The sequence below is a fragment of the Epinephelus moara genome, chromosome 5 (assembly GCF_006386435.1).
Source record: "Epinephelus moara isolate mb chromosome 5, YSFRI_EMoa_1.0, whole genome shotgun sequence".
NCBI classification, from domain to species: Eukaryota; Metazoa; Chordata; class Actinopteri; order Perciformes; family Serranidae; genus Epinephelus; species Epinephelus moara.
Window position 1 is genome coordinate 21,568,105 of NC_065510.1, and position 22,569 is coordinate 21,590,673.

At 41.5% G+C, this 22,569-nt stretch overlaps 2 protein-coding genes across 2 annotated transcripts; one reads left to right on the plus strand and one right to left on the minus strand.

Moving 5' to 3' along the window:
• Positions 1-494: 494 nt before the first annotated feature.
• Positions 495-10,725, minus strand: usp38 (ubiquitin specific peptidase 38). Its single transcript, XM_050044840.1, has 11 exons — positions 10,475-10,725; positions 6,739-7,429; positions 4,922-5,057; positions 4,696-4,825; positions 4,377-4,478; positions 3,835-3,993; positions 3,538-3,731; positions 3,348-3,441; positions 3,118-3,224; positions 1,421-2,771; positions 495-762 (listed from the first exon to the last, which is right to left on the minus strand). Exons 2-11 carry the CDS (start codon positions 7,418-7,420, stop codon positions 598-600), a joined length of 3,120 nt encoding a protein of 1,039 aa, XP_049900797.1. The 5' UTR covers positions 7,421-7,429; positions 10,475-10,725; the 3' UTR covers positions 495-597.
• Positions 10,726-12,254: 1,529 nt separating this feature from the next.
• smarca5 (SWI/SNF related, matrix associated, actin dependent regulator of chromatin, subfamily a, member 5) lies at positions 12,255-22,565 on the plus strand. Its single transcript, XM_050043997.1, has 24 exons — positions 12,255-12,524; positions 14,212-14,337; positions 14,432-14,598; positions 14,690-14,790; positions 14,879-14,979; positions 15,108-15,287; positions 16,228-16,383; positions 16,479-16,610; positions 16,694-16,762; positions 16,874-16,983; positions 17,096-17,322; positions 17,616-17,737; positions 17,836-17,988; positions 18,117-18,249; positions 18,397-18,545; positions 18,648-18,770; positions 18,870-18,977; positions 19,889-20,002; positions 20,124-20,246; positions 20,369-20,501; positions 20,591-20,709; positions 20,912-21,124; positions 21,231-21,341; positions 22,079-22,565. The coding sequence occupies exons 1-24, from the start codon at positions 12,453-12,455 to the stop codon at positions 22,142-22,144; spliced, it is 3,108 nt and encodes a 1,035-aa protein (XP_049899954.1). The 5' UTR covers positions 12,255-12,452; the 3' UTR covers positions 22,145-22,565.
• The last annotated feature ends 4 nt before the right edge of the window (positions 22,566-22,569 follow it).

Consider the following 22,569-nt stretch of genomic DNA (forward strand, 5'->3'; position numbering starts at 1 on the left):
GTCTATTATACTGTGCACTGCACATGCATGTATTTGCATATGTTTGTTTGTTTGTGTGTGTGTGTGTGTGTGTGTGTGTGTGTGTGTGTGTGTGTGTGTGTGTGTGTGTGAGGTAATATCATAAACACTGACAAGCCAGATAATATGGGCATGTTCTAGACTCAGCCAGTTTCACACATTTATCAATGTATGCAACAGTTTATTATTACTATTTTATTATTATGTCATTTAAGGGAGAGAATACATTTGCACCAATAAGTATTATCTACCTCACGTTTCAAAATTTGGAGGATTATTTGAAGATTACAATGTTGAGATCACAAAAAAATCATCTAAATCAATCAAATACTGTTAAATGATTACTGAAAGTGGTAAAAAAAACAACAACAACTATTATAGTCAGAACAAAAACCAAATCTAAAATCAGAATCAGCACAGATGCTGTGTGTGTGCATGTGTGTGTTTTTGGATCAGTTCAGTGCTTTTTTTCATGAGGTTATATGCACATCTATGGTTTAACGGTTCAGGCTTCTGTATGATCACTTCAGGACTTGCTTGGTGCCAGTTCATCAGGTTTCCTGCAGCATTTTTTTTCTTTCAGAAGACCAGTCTGCTAATGGTATTGAAGCCCCCTCCACCTCCACCTCCACCAGATGGGCCGCAGCTCCCTGGTGGGTTATTGTCATCTGAACCGTTGGGCCTGAATGAGCAGGAGGATGAAGGGGCCTGGAGAGCCTGGGTCCGAGCATTGAGCTCCTGTTCCTATTGACGGCACGGAGGAAAAGAGAAATGTTTCAGATTTAGACAGAACTAAATATGTATCTAACTAACTTACGCTATGCCAACAAGTTAATGTAGCACTGGTGTAGCTCAATGTGACTGACAGTGACTCAGTGTTGTCACTTAACATTATTACAGCACCCTCTAGAGGTGATTTACTTCAGTCACTTACACAAGTGTGCTGGAAAGTCAACTCAACACACCACAGTTCAATGACTCGTGAAATTACACCTCATGTCTTATAACAGGACAGTTCAGATTTGGCTTCAAATTCAGTCAAAAAAAAAAAATCCTATATTCTGCAAGCTCTTAGTCATCTGTAAAATATACACAGTTTTCCCTCAGCTTCTTTCCACCTGAGAGAATCTTGTACAGCTCTTGACTTTCATAATAACCTCACGCTTACTAGAGGGGTTAGTGGTAATGACGTTATGTGTAAAATGTATGTAACGCATGGAAAATAAGCACAGTGTTCATCCAATAATATTTATCCCAAAATACCCAACAAACCTCTTAGCAGCAGATTAAATACTTGCTCTAATGCTAATCACTTCACACTTGCATTTATTGGTATAATTTATAGGGACTGACATCACGCCTGCACGTAGGAGACGCATGTTTTTTGTTCACCCCCACATACCTGTAAATACAGCTTGTTGTCCTTGATAATAGCATCCAGTAGGTCTTTCTGCAGGGGAGGCTCAGCACTCACTCTCATTCCATTTGCCATCAATCCCCCATTTACGTTCTGCCCCGGTAGCTCCTGTTTCCTGTACATGAGCACATAAGCTGTGTCCTTGGGGAAGCGTTTTGTAATGTTTTGCACTGATTGGAAGGATGTGAATGTCACTCTGCTATCATTGAACAGCAGCCAATCCTTTGCCTCCTGGCCACTGTTAGGTAGTGTTTCCTCTTGTTCGTGTGGAATTGAGAGAGCTGAGCAAGTGGAGAGGCTACACTCGGACTGGCCGTTCCCCAAATCCTCCTTGAGGGCAAAGTGGTTGGCTGGATGCTGTGTTCCATCTGCTCCGTTAATGTTACGACCGTAAGAGTAATAGTGGCCACTCTCGGACGATACACCAGAATGCATCACCACTGAGCTGAGGACATAGGGCACTGACTGGACTGACATCCCTCCTCCTCTGTGTATCTGCTCTGCTCCATCTATCCTCTCCTTCTCCTCCTCCTCCTCCTCATCTTTTTGAGATGGTTTGAGTTTCTTGGCCAGATTCTCGCTGCTCTCAGGAGAGTCCACTTGCAGAGGAGAAGAGGTAGAGGAGGAGCACTGTGCAGGCTTTGAAGTAGCATGCACAGGAAGTCTCATGAGTGGCGGGATGGTGACATTGTCCAGAATCTTCCTCCGCACATGGCATTTGGCATCATATGAGAATCGCAGCAGGGTGAGGATCAAGTATTCTGGCGCTGACACCACTTTCATGTTCTTCTCTGCCCGCTGGAGGGAGCTACACTTCTCACAGAAATAGGCATTCTCTTCGTCCAGGATCTCTGGAGCCAGAAAATAGTTCACCAGGTCAGGCACAGAGAGAGGAGGCTCATTTGTCACTGGCACCAAACTGACATTGCTAGCTGGGGCTTTGGCCGAGCCCGGCTCAGGAATTTCACTGCCGCCATTGACAGATCCCTGACAGAGAACCTTGGCTTCCTCTGAGGACCCCTCAGGTTGAGGGCTGTCCCGAGAGGTGGCAGGAGGACAGAAGGCCAAAGAGAGGTCTGTAAAAGGCTCCTCCTTCTCAGAGATGCAGTTACACTGCATACAGCGAATACATGTGATCAGCTTCCCACCAAACATCCTTTCTGTCAAAGTCCTCCCATCATCCTCAGGTTTGATTTCTGCTGGGGTCAAAGAGGTCTCTTCACCGTCCTCTGGAGAAGTCTGCGCTGTTGGGTCTTTGCTGCTTGTGTCAACAGGGGGGGCAACCTTTGGCTTTACCGATTCCAGGACCTGAAGTGTTTTCTCCTCTTCGTGTAACCTTGAGATCAGGAGACGGGGCAATCAACATTAGAGGAGAGAACACAACTGTGCATCGATTTTAGGTTGTGCCACTGCTGTGATAGTGCACCACTTCTATTCTGTCTAAACAACAAGCTTCAGTCACATCATTTAGTTCTAAAGAAATTACGATTTACAGCAGTGAGCCGCAGTCATGCACACTCAACACTCACAGGGATTTTTATGTGTTTATAAATTACATTTTGTTTCGTTTTGCATTTAGTGACAACAACTGACATTCATTGGGCAAGGGGGAACAATAAAGGAAAGGCAATTTTGGATTTCAAATTTGAAAAACTAACTTGACACAATCTGCGCCACCATACCTGTCCAGAAGAAATCTGAGGTACTCAGAACAGTCCTGCTGAGAGCCAACATTGAACCAGGGAGGCCGAGATGCTTCTAAGAAGTTTCTGGGAGCATATGCTGCCCTCTGCAGGAAACAGACATGCACCACACACCCACACACACATGCAGACAGCACCACGGAGTCATCAACTGTTGTTGTCACCACTAATTATATTATGTAATATCAATCACACGGGACAATACTAACCTGAGTGTGTGCAAGGAAAGCAAAGAGCAGCTGGAGCCTTTTCATTAGTGTGTTGGAACCATTTAGAGGTAATGATAAAACATGTCGCCTGAAACTGAAGACAAACAAAGGTTAACTACACTCAGACTGTCCGTAAGTACCTGTATGCCTGCAACAAGCTTGTGTGTGTGTGGTTGCATATACAACTCACTCTGTGGCCATGAAGAGGGTCTGGATGATGCTGTTCATGAAGCAGGTGTTCCCCAGGTTGACCAGGCCAGTCTTGCCGGTCTCAGACTTCCCAACTTGCCTCAGAGGACCTGAGGCAAATGAGTTGGACTGGGACGTCCAGGCACTTTGATTCAACACCAGCTTGATCTTCTCTTCTCCAGGTTTTGGGAGATCCTGAGAAGGTAAATTGAATCATTTACATACACTCTTGATCATCTATGTCATGTTAAAAAAAAAAAAAAAAAAAAAAAAGACTTTCTGAGGTAAGCAACTTTACCTTGATGGCGTCCAGTATGTGGTCGTAGAGGTCAGGGAAGCCGGAGTACTGGTACATCATGCAGTGTATGAGCTCAGTGAACTGCAGTAAGAAAGCTTTGCTGGTGGGGAGACCATCTGTCCTCAAAGACTGGACTAGATGCACCACATGTGGAACAACCTGGAACGAATACAAGAGAATGTTTAGGACACCGTGGTGCTGGAAGGTGCTGCTAATATTAATCACACAAATATGCAGTACGGTCAACCAGAGGGTAGCTGCACATCAGGAACCCCACAGAGGGTTCGGTCTCATTTGCTGAGTATTTTTGAGACTATTCATGTTTTTAGACACTAATGAAATTGGCCAACTCAAGGGCCATTGCTCGGCATTTAAGTGCTTCACACATCATTAGTAGGAGAGCAGTGCCGAGCCTGGGGTTCTGGGAAAAGAAGTCTATGCAGCTTTCAAGTAATTTAAGCCAGAAGAGAAGAAAATGAGAAAGCCAATAAAGTAGCCATATGACAGGGAAATGGGCTGTGAGGAGGCAGGAGATCCCATACCAAATGGAAGGCCTCAGGAGAGTGCTGGAAACTCAGCAGCATGTGGGAGAGCACAGCTAGCGCCCCCTGCCGCACAATAGGGTACCACAGACGACTGAATACCTATGGATATAAAAAACACAAAATCATTAGGTCATGAATACAAACTGGGGAATTCAAGTGAATCTTTTTACCAGCCCTAGATGATAAATCTTTAAGAAAAAAATACTACAATTACCTAATTATTACTGCAGTTTATCATGTAGTTTTAATGATGCATACAATTTCCCATCAAGCTTCTTCCTGAGGTCTATAATAAATCAAAATGAAAACTACAAACCAGTTCAATTTTAAGCAGAGTGACATCTATGAGGATAGTGAACTTCTGAACGGCAGCCAGTCCTTTCAGCAGAGCAATAACCCAGGTGTCAACATGGTGGGCCAGGGGCCAAGAAAGCCAGTCAATCATCCTGGACAGAGAGAGGAATGTGGAGTATAAATAATGTGCAAAACTGTGGAATAATTATGGTAACATTTATTTTGGATGACTAGATGTGTGAGGTTACCTGCAGAGCGCTTTAGTCATGCTTGCGTCTTTAACATTTTGGTCTGTGGTGAGACTCTTGATGAGCACTGTGATCATTTGGACGGGGATGTGCTGCACCAGGCTGGCCAGAGCGATGGATGGGTCAAAGGCGGGGTCTGCGAAAAAGAAATCACAGTTGAAATAGTACGTGATTATTCAACCCCATTTTTTCTTTTTGTATCAGTAAGTGGGGTACATATAAGCCAGTGGTTCCCAACTGGTCCAGTCATGGGTCCAGATTTCTCCTCAGTCATTAGTTCAAGGTCCACACAGTTTATTATATTCAGCGTCATACTTGCCATGTTGTCGAGCTAGTTTGCTGTCTCCGTCAAGTAGCTGTCTGTTAGTCACTCACTCTACAGCAGGACACTGCACTTCAAAATAAGAGCTCTGACCGCAAATTCACTGTACTTCAATATAAAGTGCGTTTTTACAACTTGACACATTTGCGACCCACTTTTGGACTGTGACCAACCAGTTGGGAACCATTGGTTTAAGCTGTTCATCCATCTCCTGTAAAAGCATTTTGTCTTTCATTTTGGATTAATTAAATTTTTTGGCCCCTTATCCAGATCCAAGGTCTTCAACATTGAGTATTGAGCACCATACCTTTTTCTTTATACATAATACAGCTGCACAGAGCAAACGCAAACAAAGCCTAAATAACATATCTAGCAGGGGACTGTGGTTCTGTTGTTGGGACAGGATTTTTGACAGCAGCACTTTGGAAGCACAGCTCACCTGAAAAATGTCACTGAAACAGAGGCAGAGTGACCTTTTAACCCGCAGCGGCTCTGCTCGCATCGCTCACTGACACATGCTGTCAGTGCGGCTATTTAATTGAAACTGCTGCCTGCTGCTCCACAATTCAGTCACTTGTAAAACACGGCACAGCAGGCACAGGACATCCCTAAAATTTACTAATAACAAAATAACTGCAGCTTGTAATATTCTCAACTACATCTTCACAGCTAATGCTTTTCAATTTTTGCCCTTGAAGAAAACACACTCCTTGAATCAGTGGGTTTGGAGGTAATTGCTCCAAGCAGTGACAAGTGTGTAAAATGAGGCCACTACCGCCAAAATGAAGATAATCAGTGTGCTAATAATACTAAATATTGTTAGATGAACATCCAACCTATACAAATACAAACGAGAGAACTAAGCCAAGGGATCAAAGTCAGCTATTGGCAGGGCCCTGCAAAACCAAAATGAAACAAGATAACTGTTCCAGGGTGCTCAATCATGTGCTAACAACCCTGGTGTTAATGCCAAGATTTATGGAGTGAGGGGTATAAGTCATGGGTCCGTGCTGCCAAATACTCATTACTGGTAGGCAGACATTTATAAATCAATGCGTAAAATACAAATCTGTTCATATCTTTAAGGTATACTATGCGTGGATTGTCGGTTACTGTTTGTAAACAGCATCGCCAGTGAGATTGAACGTGAAAGTCAATCCCAGATCGGTGTTTCGCCTTGCTACGTCTGCGTTTTTTCAGCGCTGCGTCCACAATTTTTGTAGCTTCCTCTTGGATGCATGCAGCTTACACACTTCTAGTGGCTCATAAGTGATCATTGAGAGAGATTACTTTAGAAAAAAGTCCTGCATAGTATACTTATAAGTTTCTTTATGACGTCTGTACTTTATTTCAGGTGTCCAAAAACTTCTGCTGTCAAACAATATTTTTTTTTATTTTTTTTATCAAGTTTGAAAAAAGATACTTTTGTATTCCTCTTCACTGCAATCCTATGTGTTATAGCCATTTGGAAAGGAAGAGAGGAAGGAAGTCTCACCTGTGGAAGAGATAATGGCAAACACTTCCTGCAGCGAGGGAAGCAGCGTGGCTGGATCCGCTTTCCAGATGTTTTGCAGCAGTGTGCTAACCTTTGTCACCTGACCTACATACTCTTGCAGCTCCCGTTCTTCGCTGGCAAAGCAGTGGAAGTAACTGATGGTCCTCACCAGCTGCTGGCAGAACAAAACGCCCGACTTCTCCCTCGGGATGCACTGCACAAAGTCCGACAGCAAAGTGCTCAGGTGGGCACAAAGAGCAGGCTCAGGACGTTCGCACACCATCCTTAAAACCTCCACCTGAATCACGCTGAAGATCTCGAGCACCGAGGGGCAGCTGATGAGCAGCCGCAGGCAGCAGTGAACGTAGTCTATTATGACCGGGTCTTTGCGGTCCAGCGGGCCGTAGCCCTGCAGGAGAAGAGTGTGGACAAAGTCTTTGCTGAAGAAAAGCTCAAACTCCGGGCGGTGGTAACGCGCGTAGGCCTCCAAAACCTGGAAGCCAATCTGCTTCTGGAAGGCATCTTCACCAAGCAAGATGAGGCGGGTGGTGAGAGTAAACAACGCCTGACACTGCTCCTCCGTCACCTCTTTCTCAGCTGCTTCCACTACCTTCTTCACAATGGCCCTCTTCACTGGAACAGAGTGATCGGAGCTCACAAGGCCCTCCAGTATCTTGTCCATGATGACGGTCTGTAGAAGGCACACGAGGAAATAATTAGCTGACAACTTCTGCACTCATTTAATATATCACAGTGTGCTTTTTAACACATTTCCATAGCAAAAGAGTCCAGTCTTTGATAACCCTTCTTCATGGAGGACATAGCTTGCAATGGTATTAATTAAAGCCACTGTTATTAACATAAGTAACACCTGTGCTTTTCATACTACGATAAGTCAAATCTGTTGTGAAAAAAGCCTGTAGTTGCACAGGGTCCTTTCTACCAGTCTAGAGTTCACACATTGTCCTCAATTGTTGAGTGTGCAGACTGTCAGCATTCAAAGGTAGACAATTGCAACTGGAATGTTGGGCTGTAGACATTGCTGTGATGTGACTACTGAGGGGAAGAAGTTGCTTTACACCATTTGGCAACTGGGCCTTAAAGTATCACACAACATAATTAGACTGCAGTTTTTGTGTATGCAACTATGTAGTGCACAAGACAGGAAAAAACAGTTGTAATATTATGCTAGAACACAACAAATTTCAACTACTGCATTTAAAAAATACAGTAAAAAATGTTTTGGGTGAATCTTTTCCTCAATTTTACTATTAAAAATGTCAGAAAATAAAACATAGTTTTAGAGAGCCCAAAGTGATGTCTTCAAATTTGTCTGACCAACAGTCCTCAACCTTAAAAGTGACGACTCTACTATGGTATAAATGGAAAAATGCAGCAAATCCTAAAAATTAGGAAAAACAACTTTTCTGCTTGAAAAATTAATTCAATTATTTTAGAAAATGATGTAGATTCATTTTGTGTTGATTAGTCATTTAATCGACGAATCTCTTCAGTATAAATTTAAATTTATGAATGCAAAAAAACTGTAAAGCAAAATAGGTTGTTTATTACACAGTTGTCACTTTTCTACAGACCGAGGTGCATTGAAGCCGAGTAACACAGATAAAGTTTATTTTTTAGAAAACAGTGAGTACTGTCTAAATACTTGCTTGAAAATCTTAATATATTTTCCTAAATATTTCAAAATGTGAATCTAAAGCAGACGTAATATTTAAGGAGGCTTCCGTTCATCTGTCACAGAATTTTGACAGGTAAGGTAATGTCATCTTTTTGTATTTTTCCTTTAAAAACATGTCCTCAGTCCAACACATGATTAATCTATCAGTTATCTACAGTAACAAAAGGTCTAATAAGCCAGTTATTCCATGGTATCACGTCACTGGATAAGGGCACTACACAGACGATGGGAAAAAGAGCTGGACATTGAAATAACTGAGGACATGTGGCTGAGTGTCTGGGAAACACAGTCTACCTCCACTAACTCCCGAACTTCTGCTGGAAAAACCTGATCGCGTTGTCATCACGCCCAAACAGAAAACAAACTAGCACTCAGCAATGCTGCTGGGGGAAGTGTGGAGAAATCATGATTGACCATGCCCATTCTGATGTTGTCCTATTCAGACTGCCTGTAAGGAAGTAACAACAATCATTTTGAAAAACTTTGGGTTTTAATATTAGTACAACGTTCATGTCCCTTTATCTTCGATACATCCCTGACAGACTAAGTAAAGATGATACCTATCTCCTAAAGATCTTGTTGGCAGCATGTAAAAATACTGGCAGAAAAACTGTCCCACTGCTGGCCTTTTTGTCAACATTGTTACACACTTAGACCAGGAGTGTCAAACTCATTTAGTTCATAGACCACATACAGCCAAATTTGATCATCACACAATAACCTCTTAGTACCATCAGCTCGAATAATTTCCCTTTTTTGTGTGAAGAATTACCAGTACATTCTGCAGACGTTCATCCTTTTACAAAACAGATTAACAGCCTGAGATGTCTAAAGAAAAATAAGTACAATTTCAACAGTATGTCTCAGTATTTCCACATTCAGTCAGTTGACTTCTCATTGTCATTACGTGTGCATTTATCCATACATTACCTGATACAGATTGTTTGAACTAAAGCTGCTGACTGACAATATTTTGCACAATCTTGAACATCTTTAAACATGGCCACAGTAAGCATCCATTGTTATATCAGAGAGCTGTGTTCTGGTCAGGGTGGAAAAACCTCTGAAGCAGACTTTTAGGTGAAGTAGGCAACACAGTGTTTAACTTGCTCCTGAACCATAGCATCCCTTAGCCTTGGCATCTAGGGGGCCAGATTGGACCCTTAGGTGGGCCAGTTCTGGCGTATGTTTGACACCCCTGACCTATATCTTCTTGAAAAGATGGCCTACTTCATACAACCTCAAAAAGAATTGAGAGAAAATGGTGTGTTTATTTAGCCAATGGGACAGATCTCACATAATTATTGTATGTACAATGTGTGATATCCTGCTTTAAATAAGGAAAATTTTCCTTGACTTTTTAAACATCCCATGATCTCATATTTGTTTTTTTATCCTGTGTTCTGCCTTTTGTGGATTTTGTTTATTTATTGCCCTAATAATGTAAAAAGTGTTCATATAAAATAGTTGTAAATATTTACCATTTAAATCTCTGTCTTAGATATTTAATCTGTGGTAGCTCGAGTATCAGTTCATACCATCCCACAGTTGTAATTGTAGGTGGTGTATTACTAATCAATTTAAGCAATACATATTTTTCGGGCAGCAAATGTAAGAATACTGAATAGACTTTAATATGATATTACACGTACTTAACACACACTACACACTGATGTTTTCCTCTTATCTCACAGCTTCAGGAACACAGCCACCAACCGCTATCTGTGCTTGTTGTGTAGCTACAGGCGGCTAGCTTGCTAACGCCTAGCATTAACGGTTAACGGTTATTTCTTTACGTCCGGCGGTTAAAACATGGCTCTAATGTTAATTACAATCAAACCTCTGGGGACAAATCCCCCGCATATACCAACAGGTGTTACTAACATCAATCTACAACAATAAAAAATACGAACAAAGCAGTCAAACAGGCCTGTCGTTAGCCACAGAGGTTAGCTGAGTAACTGTTAGGTGCCTATGATTTAGCATAAATACCGTCATGTAGTAACACAATACAGGAGCTTCACGCTCTGTACTTACCAAAATAAAGCATGACAACAATGTCCGACCAGAATATGCTCCACTCTCGATAGATGTTAACCCTCTTTTAGTAGATAAACCGTATTATTTTGGTTCATTTCATCGCTCAGAATCAGCTGATTAACCCTACAGACGTCATTCCTATGGACAGTGAAGTTGGTAGGACCCCTGTGTGAAGCAGTTTCATTGCCTGTTTCGCAGTTGTTGAATTTTGAGTGGTAAAATCAGTGTTTCTCGAAAACTATGTTTCTAAATATGGCGAATCCCAAGATAAAAAATATAGTAAAATTCTCATTAAGATACTTGGCCACTTTTGACCCGTTTCCGTACAACTGATGTGCTGCATTCAAATACTCCTCGTACATCTCGACAATGGTGGTCTCGGGTGAAGTTGTGTTTTTTGTTGAACATAAATTGGCTATCAAATGAACTCTGTAGTGTTTCTGTTGTTGTCCCTTTAGAGAGAGTGAAGCTCTCTGTTCTTTTTAAATTAAAAAACCTGAAAATCGAGATTACAGTGACACAGGAAATTAAGTATATGTGAAATATATTTCCGGTAGGCAAACATTTACAATGAATATAATCAAGCAGCATTGGGAAACAAAAATTACGTTGATATGATGTTTGTAAAACAAATGATGTAAAGAAATACTGCATGCAGAGTATGAGTGTAAATCGTACAGGGAATCTTATTTCACATAGGCTTAACCTGTAAGGGGAGTTTTAGTATATGTGAGTCGACGTGAAAGTTTATTTGGACAAGTTCATCTCAGCTTTTATGAGAGCCATGCTGGATATCCCTCTATTGAAGAAAAAAATAATAATTTAAATATCAGCCCGCCAATTACAAATCTAGACTTGTCCTCATAAGCAGTTTACATGATTGATGGACTTAAAATAATCAAAGTAGTTCTTTTTATTAGCCTGTTATTACTATGACACTGAAATAAAAATTTCCTGAGGACAAAAACACTATACTGGGGTCAAACTGTTGTAATCATAAAGGTTTAAAGAGGCAACCTGGTATGAGCCAATATACTGTAGCAAATTATTTTGTATGTACAGGAAACGTATCTTAAAAATGTAAACAAAAACATATACACATGTACTCCAATGAAAATGTGCTCATATGTTCAGTTACTTACAGCTAGTGCACAATTTATAGAGCTTATTTTGTGCTTGCATGCAATTAGATTCAAGTTTTGTCTTTAAGACTGTGTGGTCCGGTTTAACCAAAAGAAACTGTTTTGTGTGGTCTACCAAGGATAATAATGTTTTTTCTTATTGTTGCATTTCCTTTCTGCCATCTAATATGTGACTGATGTTGTAATTTACTTGCTGTAGGTTGCACTGTAAATACTGTTATGTGCAGACAAATAGGTAGGCACAGGCTAATTTGTTTATTTATTATTATTATTATTATTATTATTAATTTATTTATTTAATACAAGGAAAATGTGCATAACAAGTCAGGGGATACATGTTCAAGGATAAAAGAAATTAGCAGCAATGAATGAAAGAAATTAGCAGCAAAACATAAAAGGAGAAACAATCAGGTGAACAAAAAAGAGGCACAAACTAGCAAGGCAAGATACATTAAAAGAGCAAGGACCTATATATAGATTCATGCAGTTTATGTAGCAGTTTAAGTCGTAGTTGTAGTTGTAATTTAGAGACATTTAAAATCATCTAAGGTAAAAACACATTTTTCCAACAGCCGCTGAAGGCAGCATCGCATAGTCTCGCGATAGAGCCCACACCGGGTTGGCGCTGTGTGAACGCGGGTGCCCGAGAAAAATCTTGCTAGCGGGAACGTGCTGCCTGTGACCAACCGGTGTGTCTTTCATTACAAACAACAGGATAGTTCCCATTTACCGCGAGAAAGTTCGGAAAATCTTTAACGGCTCTTATACGGGATCACACAAGACACCAAGTAACGGACGAATATTTCTGAATCGAAGAGGAAATCCGATAGAAAATGTCCGAAATCCTAAACTGCGTGGAACAGCGGGAAGAGCAGACTGAACTTGAAGAAGCCGGAGGAGCGGAGGTAAGATGGGCATTAAAATGGGCATTGTCTCCTCTCAGCACCGCGTACATCATCCACAGAGCTGCTGCTAAAGTCTCAAACCCTGTACCCATCGTCCTTGAACGTTACCCACTTGTTCCTGAGACTCAGTCGTGTTAAACTTTCACTTTGCCGATGTTAATGCGGACTGTGTGAGCTAACTGTTAGCTAAGTTAGCCGCGGTGGCGCTACTGTTAGCTCACGACAACAACAGCTCGGTCCCATTCACTCGGGACTGAAGCTAGCGTCACAGCACAGGCCAGCCTGTTTCATAAGCGCCCACACTAGCTGCTAGCCTAGCCTTGCTAGCAACCCATCGATCACAACATTAAAAGTCCCAGCGTGTTTTTTTGTTTACTCCCAGGCCTGATTCACTGAGTGAATAGCTCGTGACTGTGATCAGGCTTTTGGGAAACCTCGTGAAAGTAACTCGCAACAGCCCCGCTCAGCTGTCCCATCTGCGTCTTTGTTTTCAGTGGGACAGTGCGGTATGCAGGGCAGCCATGGCTCTTGTAACAGAGGGATGCTGCATGCCAGCTCTTTGGGTTTTGTTTTGATTAACCCTAGATGAAATAAGGGGTTTCATGTGTGCAGCTCAACAGTTGAAGTAAATGAAACAAACTTTATTGATGTTAGGCAGAGAAATTGAAGCGTCACAGCAGCATAAGTATAAAAACATTGATACATAAGTGAGCTTAAATGGCTAGAGTAATACATTAGTAGCACCTATTATACACAAAATAAAGTATATAAAACAACAAACAAGGGTGCTTAACACTATACATACTAATATAAGTAATCAATTTAAAGTGTACTGAGAGAAATGTAGTGATAAAGTAGGAACAAAGAATACATTTAATACAAAAATTGCACTCTGGTGGTGGATAAAGTGTCCTGTCTCTGTAAATAGCAGTGCTATTAATAACAAAGGTTGTGTAGTACGTGTCTAATAGTGCAAATGCAGACGTGCAGAAAGTTGAGCACTGTGATTGACCTGCAGTGGGAATAGCAGCAATGACAAAAGACTTTCAGTAGTGCTCTTTCACGCACTGTGAGTAAGGAGCTGCCTGATTGTTTAGGGTTTCATGTAGGGAAGGTTAGGAGATGTCAGTGATGAAGTTTTAGGGCTGCTGTGAAACTGTGCTTACTTAGGGCAACAAAAAAAGTTTATCTTAGGTGTGTCTGTTCAATGGACAATTAAGAAAGGACAACAGAGGAGATACCAGCACACTAATACAACTGGGAAGGACAGCCACAAAAAAGGTTTACAGGCTGAGATCAGTGCAAAAAAGAAGGGTGCTCAAAGTGCCAAAAATAATCAAGTGAATAAAAACAGCAGCAAATGTTTCAGTCCTTGACTATCATCAGTTATTTTTTGCACTTTGAGCACCCTTCTTTTTGTAATTTGACTTTTTTTGCATTGATCTCAGCCTGTGAACCCAGTTGTATTTGTGTGCCTGTATCTCCTCTGCCGTCTTTTCCTAGATGTCCATGATAGCCACAAGTTAATTCCACTATACATCTCTCCCCTAACTCCTCTGTTGCACCTAGAGAGCATCCCACAACAGAGCTGGCAGTTTGTTCAGTCTGTTCCTGTCTGATGCTGTTGGAAAAAACGGAGGATATACATTAAACAAGACTTTTTCTGTTTCCTTTTTTCCCTGGTCAGGAGAAGTCTGACTCTTCAGATGCTGGAAAAGAGTCATCTTCAGATGCAGGGCCCGATGGACAAGATGCATCCTCCTCCTCCTCATCCAAAACTAAAGAGTCTGCTCCGGGATATGAGGAGAAAGTGGTAAGGACACTTGTACTGTAGCTTTCACCACTTTTCACTCACCTGTCTGTTCTTGGATGAATAAGCTGACAAGACTGTCTTCTTGTGTGTGTAGCAAACCGACCGGACCAACAGATTTGAGTACCTGCTGAAGCAAACAGAGTTGTTTGCTCATTTCATCCAACCAGCCGCACAGAAGACCCCCACCTCCCCCCTGAAGATGAAGCCAGGGCGTCCTCGTATCAAGAAAGATGAGAAACAGAATCTGCTGTCTGCTGGAGAGTGAGTACATCTCCACGTAGATTTATTTTATTTTAGGAAGTTTACTCCCATTGTGATCATGAATAACTGTTTATTTTCTGTGCTTAAACAGCAACCGGCATCGGCGTACAGAGCAAGAGGAGGATGAAGAGCTTCTGAATGAGAGCACCAAGACGACTAATGTCTGCACACGCTTTGATGAGTCTCCCTCCTGTAAGCAATGACCCTTTTAGAAAGTTATATGGCGAATGTCTATTATGAGCAGAAGTGATGATGATGAGTTTTCTTGTCTATCATTTAGACGTCAAAACAGGAAAGATGAGGGACTATCAGGTCCGTGGTCTGAACTGGCTCATCTCTTTGTATGAAAATGGCATCAACGGCATTCTCGCTGATGAAATGGTCAGTACTTTCTCACAGTCACACCTCAATATTTTAAAGGGGGATGACAGCTATTTTTTTGTCTCCCAATATTGTTGTATTTACATGTACTGCTCCATCTCACACACACACACTCTGCTGCTTCTCAGGGTTTGGGGAAGACTCTGCAGACCATTTCCCTGCTGGGTTATATGAAGCACTACAGAAACATCCCTGGTCCCCACATGGTGCTGGTGCCCAAGTCCACCCTCTACAACTGGATGAATGAGTTCAAGAGATGGGTGCCTTCACTCCGCGCAGTCTGCCTGATCGGAGACAGAGATGAGAGGGTAGGCATCAGAATGTTATGATTGTAATAGGAAATACTCACCATGACTTGTTAAAAACTTTGTAATACCTCCTATTTGTTAGTTTTTAATCTGCTAGTTGTACAATGGGAATTTGATTTGGCCAACAACCCTACATCTCCGCACAGCAGGCCTAGTTTTTATTCTGCAAGTCAGGTTTTTAGTGCTGAATCAGTATTTTTGATCACACTAATACAGTATGTAGACCCAGGACATAATCAACTGGGATTAAAGGTTTGTGTGAAATTGATGAAATTGGCTTCTGGTTTGGGTTTAGTGATATGTAAGGCTGCAGCTAATGATTATTTTTGTGGTCTGTTAATTTGCTGATTATTTTCACAATTAAGTCTATAAAATGTCAAAAATTGTGAAAAATTCTCATCACAGTTTACCAGAGCTCAAAGTGACGTCTTGAAGTTGCTTTTTTTGTCCTATGAATATTCCAAAACCCAAAGACTCATACAGTGTTTAACATTTCTGCTTGAATTTTCTTTCAATCAACTAACTGATAAATAAAGTAAGTGTTGCAACTCCAGTGAGATGTACCCAAACCAAAATAAGTGATGCGAGATTACATTTATTCCAAGGTACACCAGCTTGATTTTCAGGATTTTTATGGACATTTAAGATCATTTAATTTGTTTCCCTGGTGGGTTGTAGTGACTACTGGATGTATGTAGCAAGCATCTCGGCAAAACTGTGTTGAAAAGATGGATTTTAGTTACTGTGTGTGGGGAGGCAAAAATGGGGAGTAAGGAGTTGTCAACAGCATCCACAAGATTCTTATTTAGGTAGAGAGTCTGTCATCGAGGGACACAGCAAACCTCAGCATCATTAATGAAAAAAAACAACAGGTTTATTTGTTGGTTGTCTATCCAACTATTCACTAACAAAATGCTTAATGTGTTTGATTCAATTTCAGACTGCCCTGATCAGAGATGTGCTGCTGCCTGGAGAATGGGACGTGTGTGTCACATCCTACGAGATGCTCATCATAGAGAAGGCGGTGTTCAAGAAGTTTAACTGGAGATACCTGGTCATTGATGAAGCCCACAGAATCAAGAATGAGAAATCAAAGGTCGGACAGCCATAGAAATAAAATAGATATTTACATAGGTCAGAGCCAATTAGTTTTTTATAAGATTTCTTAACAAAGCAATTTATTTCCCACAGCTATCAGAGATTGTGCGAGAATTTAAGACCACCAATCGCTTGTTGCTGACTGGAACGCCCCTGCAAAACAACCTTCACGAGCTGTGGGCTCTGCTGAACTTCCTGCTGCCTGACGTCTTTAACTCAGCAGAGGTAAGCATCGCCGAGACATGCACCGAATCAGTGAAGATGAAAATTTCTGTATCCTGGTGCTAATTACATTTTTCCCCCCAAAGGACTTTGATTCCTGGTTCGATACAAACAACTGCCTGGGTGATACAAAGTTGGTCGAACGTCTTCACACTGTAAGTTTTTAATGTTGCTCATGCCAGCGTCCAACTATGCTCCGTAAATTTTAAGGTGCGTTTATCTTATTTGGATTAAAACTCTCTTCTGACCTGACATTTCCTGTGTAGGTTCTGCGTCCTTTCTTGCTTCGTCGTATAAAAGCTGACGTAGAGAAGACTCTGCTTCCGAAAAAAGAGATCAAGATGTATGTGGGCCTGAGTAAGATGCAGCGAGAATGGTAAGCGTCCTCAGTTAAGATTTAATTTGTCCCGAGCTTCTTTGTTCTACTCAGCTGATATTAAATTGTTGCACACAAGTATGTAATATTAACTCACGTGACAACCCATCAGGTACACAAAGATCCTGATGAAGGACATCGACATTCTGAACTCAGCAGGTAAGATGGATAAGATGCGTCTGCTGAACGTTCTCATGCAGCTGAGGAAGTGCTGCAACCATCCGTACCTGTTCGACGGGGCTGAGCCTGGTCCCCCATACACAACTGACCTCCACCTGGTGGTGAACAGCGGCAAGATGGTGGTGCTGGACAAGCTGCTACCCAAGATGAAGGAGCAGGGTATGTAAATTATGTAAATGTTCATGGTGAAGTGTCAGAAGAATTTATCACTATCATCTTTACATATAGTTTTTCCAGTACAGGATCTTTATAGTGTAGAACATTAAGATGCTGACGAAGAGAACAACACCTGACAGAACAACACGCATTTGGTGTGATACTGATCAGACCAAATGGAGGGGAAACACATCTGCAGTACATACAGTTCATTCATATAATAGATTATTTCAAACAGTTTAATGCCTTTTTTCTAAGTTCCTCTGGCTGATCCTACCGTCTGTTCTTCTTTCCAGGTTCTCGTGTGCTCATCTTCAGTCAGATGACCAGGGTGCTGGACATCTTGGAGGACTACTGTATGTGGAGGAACTATGGCTACTGCCGCTTGGATGGCCAGACGCCACATGAGGAGAGACAGGTGATTTACCTCGATTGATTACTATTTGTTTTTCTCAGCAAACTGTAAGATGAGTTTAGCAAAATAATTGTAATTCCCATGTATCTTTGTGTTTTCAGATCTCTATCAACGCATACAACGAGCCCAACAGCTCTAAGTTCATCTTCATGTTGAGCACCAGAGCTGGAGGACTGGGTATCAACCTGGCTACTGCGGATGTGGTCATCCTGTACGACTCAGACTGGAACCCTCAAGTCGACCTTCAGGCCATGGTTAGTACTCTGAAGTGCTGAACTGCACCTTTATTAGCCAGTAGAAAGGAGTAGGAAATAACAGTGAAGGCTGTAGAGGTTGAATTTCAGATGTTGAGGAGTTGATCAGTTTAATCTTTATATTTCAGGACCGAGCTCACAGGATTGGTCAGCAGAAGCAGGTACGTGTGTTTCGATTCATCACTGAAAACACAGTGGAGGAGAGGATTGTTGAGAGGGCTGAGATGAAGCTGCGCCTGGACTCCATTGTCATCCAGCAAGGTAACTCCTCCTCCCTGTCTAATTAGTAGCCCTGATTAAAGTAATTGTACATGAAGGATCTCTGGGAAATTTGAAATTGGTACTTTACAGAAAATAGTAATAGGAGATTTGAGTAAGCCACTAAGTTCTCTTTTGTTTGTTTAACAGGAAGACTTGTGGATCCAAGCGCTAACAAGCTGGGTAAGGATGAGATGCTGTCTATCATCCGCCACGGTGCCACACATGTGTTTGCCTCCAAAGAGAGCGAGATCACAGATGATGACATTGATGCAATCCTGGAGAGAGGTGAAAGGAAGGTGAGTCTGGATGCAGCAGTAAAAAAAAAATATGCTTTATTCTGTTTAAAAAAAAAAAAAAAGTTTTCATAAAAATAAAAATCTGGTCTTGTCATTTGCTAGACTATGGAGATGAAGGAGAAGCTGTCTTCACTGGGAGAGAGCACTCTGAGAAACTTTACCATGGACACAGAGAACAGCAGCGTGTACACGTTTGAAGGAGAAGATTATAGAGAGAAGAAAAAGGTAAAAAGATTAACGTCAGTACTTAAATTCCAGACTTTATTTCCAACGACATGAACTTTTGAGTCTTATCCTTGTTTCCCTTCTTGATTTTTCATTCAGGTCATTACCAACTGGATCGAGCCACCCAAAAGAGAAAGGAAAGCCAATTACGCTGTGGATGCTTACTTCAGAGAGGCTCTGCGAGTCAGTGAGCCCAAAGCACCCAAGGTAGGGACAGACAGACACCCTTAAAGCTCATGCTGGTGTGAGCATTTACACTTGTGTGGTGGTGTGTCTGCATAGCTCTGCAATTACACCTCTAAAGCACTAGTTGGGGTTTCTATGCTACTGTGTCGAGTATCTGTGCAGTTAATTTTGATTCAACGAACACACTAATAACACATCTAAAACCTAGCTTAATAGGTACAGTATTAAACAGAAGTACAAAATTTGGATCCATTGTAGCTCACAAGGTTCACAGACAAACACTAGTAATGTTTCCCTACAAATACAACATGCTAACGTTATTAGCACAAGCTTATGACATTTTACATTGCATAAAATAGCCTAGCGGCTAGCAGAGTTTATCTCTACTCATGTGTAGCCGGGAACAACAGCAGCATTTAACAAAGGTAATGTTACAAAATTTGCTGCATTATAACTCAAAAGGTTGTACAACAAAATAGTTGCCTAATACTAGACGTGTTTTCTATGCATATACAACATGCATAAGCCTATGACATTTCCCATTGCATAAATTAGCCTAGCGGGTAGAAGACTCTCCTAAACTCATATGAAGCCAGGATGAATCACACACAGGACTTAAAATGCTTTTTTTGTTGGCTCTGTTGTCTTCACAATTTATTTTTTCTCATCTGTGAAATAAAAGTAAATAAAAGCTTTGTTTCCACTGAGGGAAATGGTTTCAGCTTACAAAAATAGCCAGGAGGTCTGTGTCGCTGTGACGTGTAGTTATATTAAAACGTCAACGCAGAGCCTACGCTCTAGGTATGACGTCAGTTTGACACAGAATTATAAATCTCTCATGAGGCATCAATGCAACAACATGTAATTACAATGTTCTGATTATGAATGTTAGTCTGGTTGATCTATAACATTTGTTTGACTCCATTTCCCAGGCCCCTCGTCCTCCTAAGCAGCCAAATGTCCAGGACTTCCAGTTCTTCCCCCCGCGTCTTTTTGAGCTTCTAGAAAAGGAAATTCTGTTCTACAGAAAGACCATAGGCTACAAGGTAAACAAAGATGTTTTGTCATTTGAGAAACAGACTGTTAACACTGTTTATACACACATTTGGTTGGAGTGGGAATGTCTTTTAGAAGTGTCTCTAAGTCAGTCTGTGGCTGTCTCCTTAGGTTCCCCGTAATCCAGACATGCCAAATTCAGCCCAGCTCCAGAAAGAAGAGCAGGCTAAGATTGATGAGGCTGAGGCTCTCACTGAGGAGGAGCTGGAGGAGAAGGAGAACCTGCTGCAACAGGTACTGATCATACTCTCTCTGTATGTAATCAATTTATGGCTAATGTGCTGCAAATCCAAACTAATTTTTTTGTGTCTGGATCGAGATTGTGCATATTTTAATCAACTGTACCTTCATTGCAGGGATTTACTATCTGGAACAAACGTGACTTTAACCAGTTCATCAAAGCCAACGAGAAGTGGGGAAGAGATGATATTGAGAACATTGCCAGAGAGGTTGAGGGGAAAACTCCAGAGGAAGTCATGGAATATTCTGGTAATTACTCTTTTTTTAATCCTCTATTTCACATCAAACTTTTGATTTCTTTGCATGTTTAATGAATTCCTGCTCATTTATTCCTCCAGCTGTATTCTGGGAGCGCTGCAATGAGCTGCAGGACATCGAGAAGATCATGGCCCAGATAGAAAGAGGAGAGGCCAGGATCCAGAGAAGGATCAGCATCAAGAAAGCACTGGACTCAAAGGTAGCTGACTGTCAACTACTTAGGCTATTAATTTCTTATTTAAACTACCTAATTAGCTTTATCTCAATAAGCCTGCGGTTAAACACTTAAACTCTTAAATCTTGCTCTGATCTCTTAATTGTCTCTTCATCACAGTATCCGCTCTTCATGATTGATTATTTAATTAAACGTCCCTCACTATGCTTCTCGTCTCCTTGCCCAGATTGGCCGCTACAAGGCTCCCTTCCATCAGCTCCGTATCTCCTATGGCACCAACAAAGGCAAGAACTACACAGAGGAGGAGGACCGCTTCCTTATCTGTATGCTACACAAGCTGGGCTTCGACAAGGAGAGCGTGTACGACGAGCTGCGTCAGTGCATCCGCAACTCACCTCAGTTCCGCTTCGACTGGTTCCTCAAATCCAGGACTGCCATGGTAAATATGGCTTCTCTGTACTTGTAATATTTCCCCTGTATTATTTGTATACTTATTTATTTTACAAATGTTGCCTGAACTAAAAGTATGTTGGTGATGTGTGCAGGAGCTCCAGAGGCGATGCAACACCCTGATTACACTGATAGAAAGAGAGAACATGGAGCTGGAGGAAAGGGAGAAGGCTGAGAAGAAGAAACGCGGCCCAAAGACCGGCTCGGTAAGTTCCAGATCCATCTCATATTACCGGAAGCAACCCATTCATGTGATTAAAGCGTTTCAGAATGTCTGTTTTTTGATGCCTTACATTGAAGAAGAATGTTTTTTTTCTCAAATGTTGCATCTGCTTGAATTGTTGCTGTTTGGCAGAAACCTTGTATGTCCAAAACTGCGACTTTTTAGCTGCGTTTTCAAAATAATTGAACACTGTGCCATCGAGGTTGGTATTGTGTCTTCATATATGTTCAGGTACTTGTGTCATTATATTAATGTTTGACCAAAACCAAGCTCAAATGGAGGTTTTTCACCAGGAAATGACAAAATGTGTGTTTTATCCGGCATTGGTCAGAACGGCTTAGCCCTGCATTAGTCTTGCTACCTGTCCAGAGTGAGCTGCGCCTCGTTTTCAAACTGTATGGTTTGACTAAAATGGACAATGACAGCCATATAGTCCACGATGACCAGCGCTAAAATCAACCTGCGTAGTTGTCCCTCCATTGTGACATTAGAAAGTGTTGCATTTATCTTTCAAGTGTACTCTTCTTCAAGGTTTTGTTTACTTCCTGGATTTTTCCCGCATGGAAATTCTGACCAATGAAGAGCAGCTTTCTCACGACAGGCATTTTATCTGGTCCGCTTGTAAATGCTGTCGGCAACTCTCCTGTCATTGTCTGGAAGGTGTTGACTTTTATGTGGATACTTGTGACGTCTTTCTAATAATTTTCTCCTCTTTCCTAGGCCCAGAAACGGAAGTCAGACGCAACCCCCGATGGTCGTGGACGCAGGAAAAAGCTCAAGTTGTGAGGCCGCTCACAAATTTAATCTCCTGCGTACAGTGTCGAGGGCGGCAGCCAGCTCCGGTGTCGTTAGTCCTAGTGTCTGTGTTTGTTTTGCAGGCTGTGATAATGTACTGTGTAAAAACTCCCCCTGATGGACTGACTTTGTCGTGTTAGGTTTTAGGAAGTGCTCCTTTACAAGCCTGCCTTGTTGTCACTTACCTAAACACTGCAGCTGTGCTGGTTTAGTTTTTGGTTTGCTAGTCCTTTTTTTACTAGTACTTATTGAAATAAATGTATTTATGCCTGTTGGTTGTACCACATTCCATTGCTCGAAACAATATGTACCCTTTTTATTTTTAAGAAAACATTTGTTCTTGTATCTTCCTATGTGAAGGTAGAAAATGTCTTTTTGAACGTCACAAATAAAGTTCCCGTTTTTTTAAAAATGTG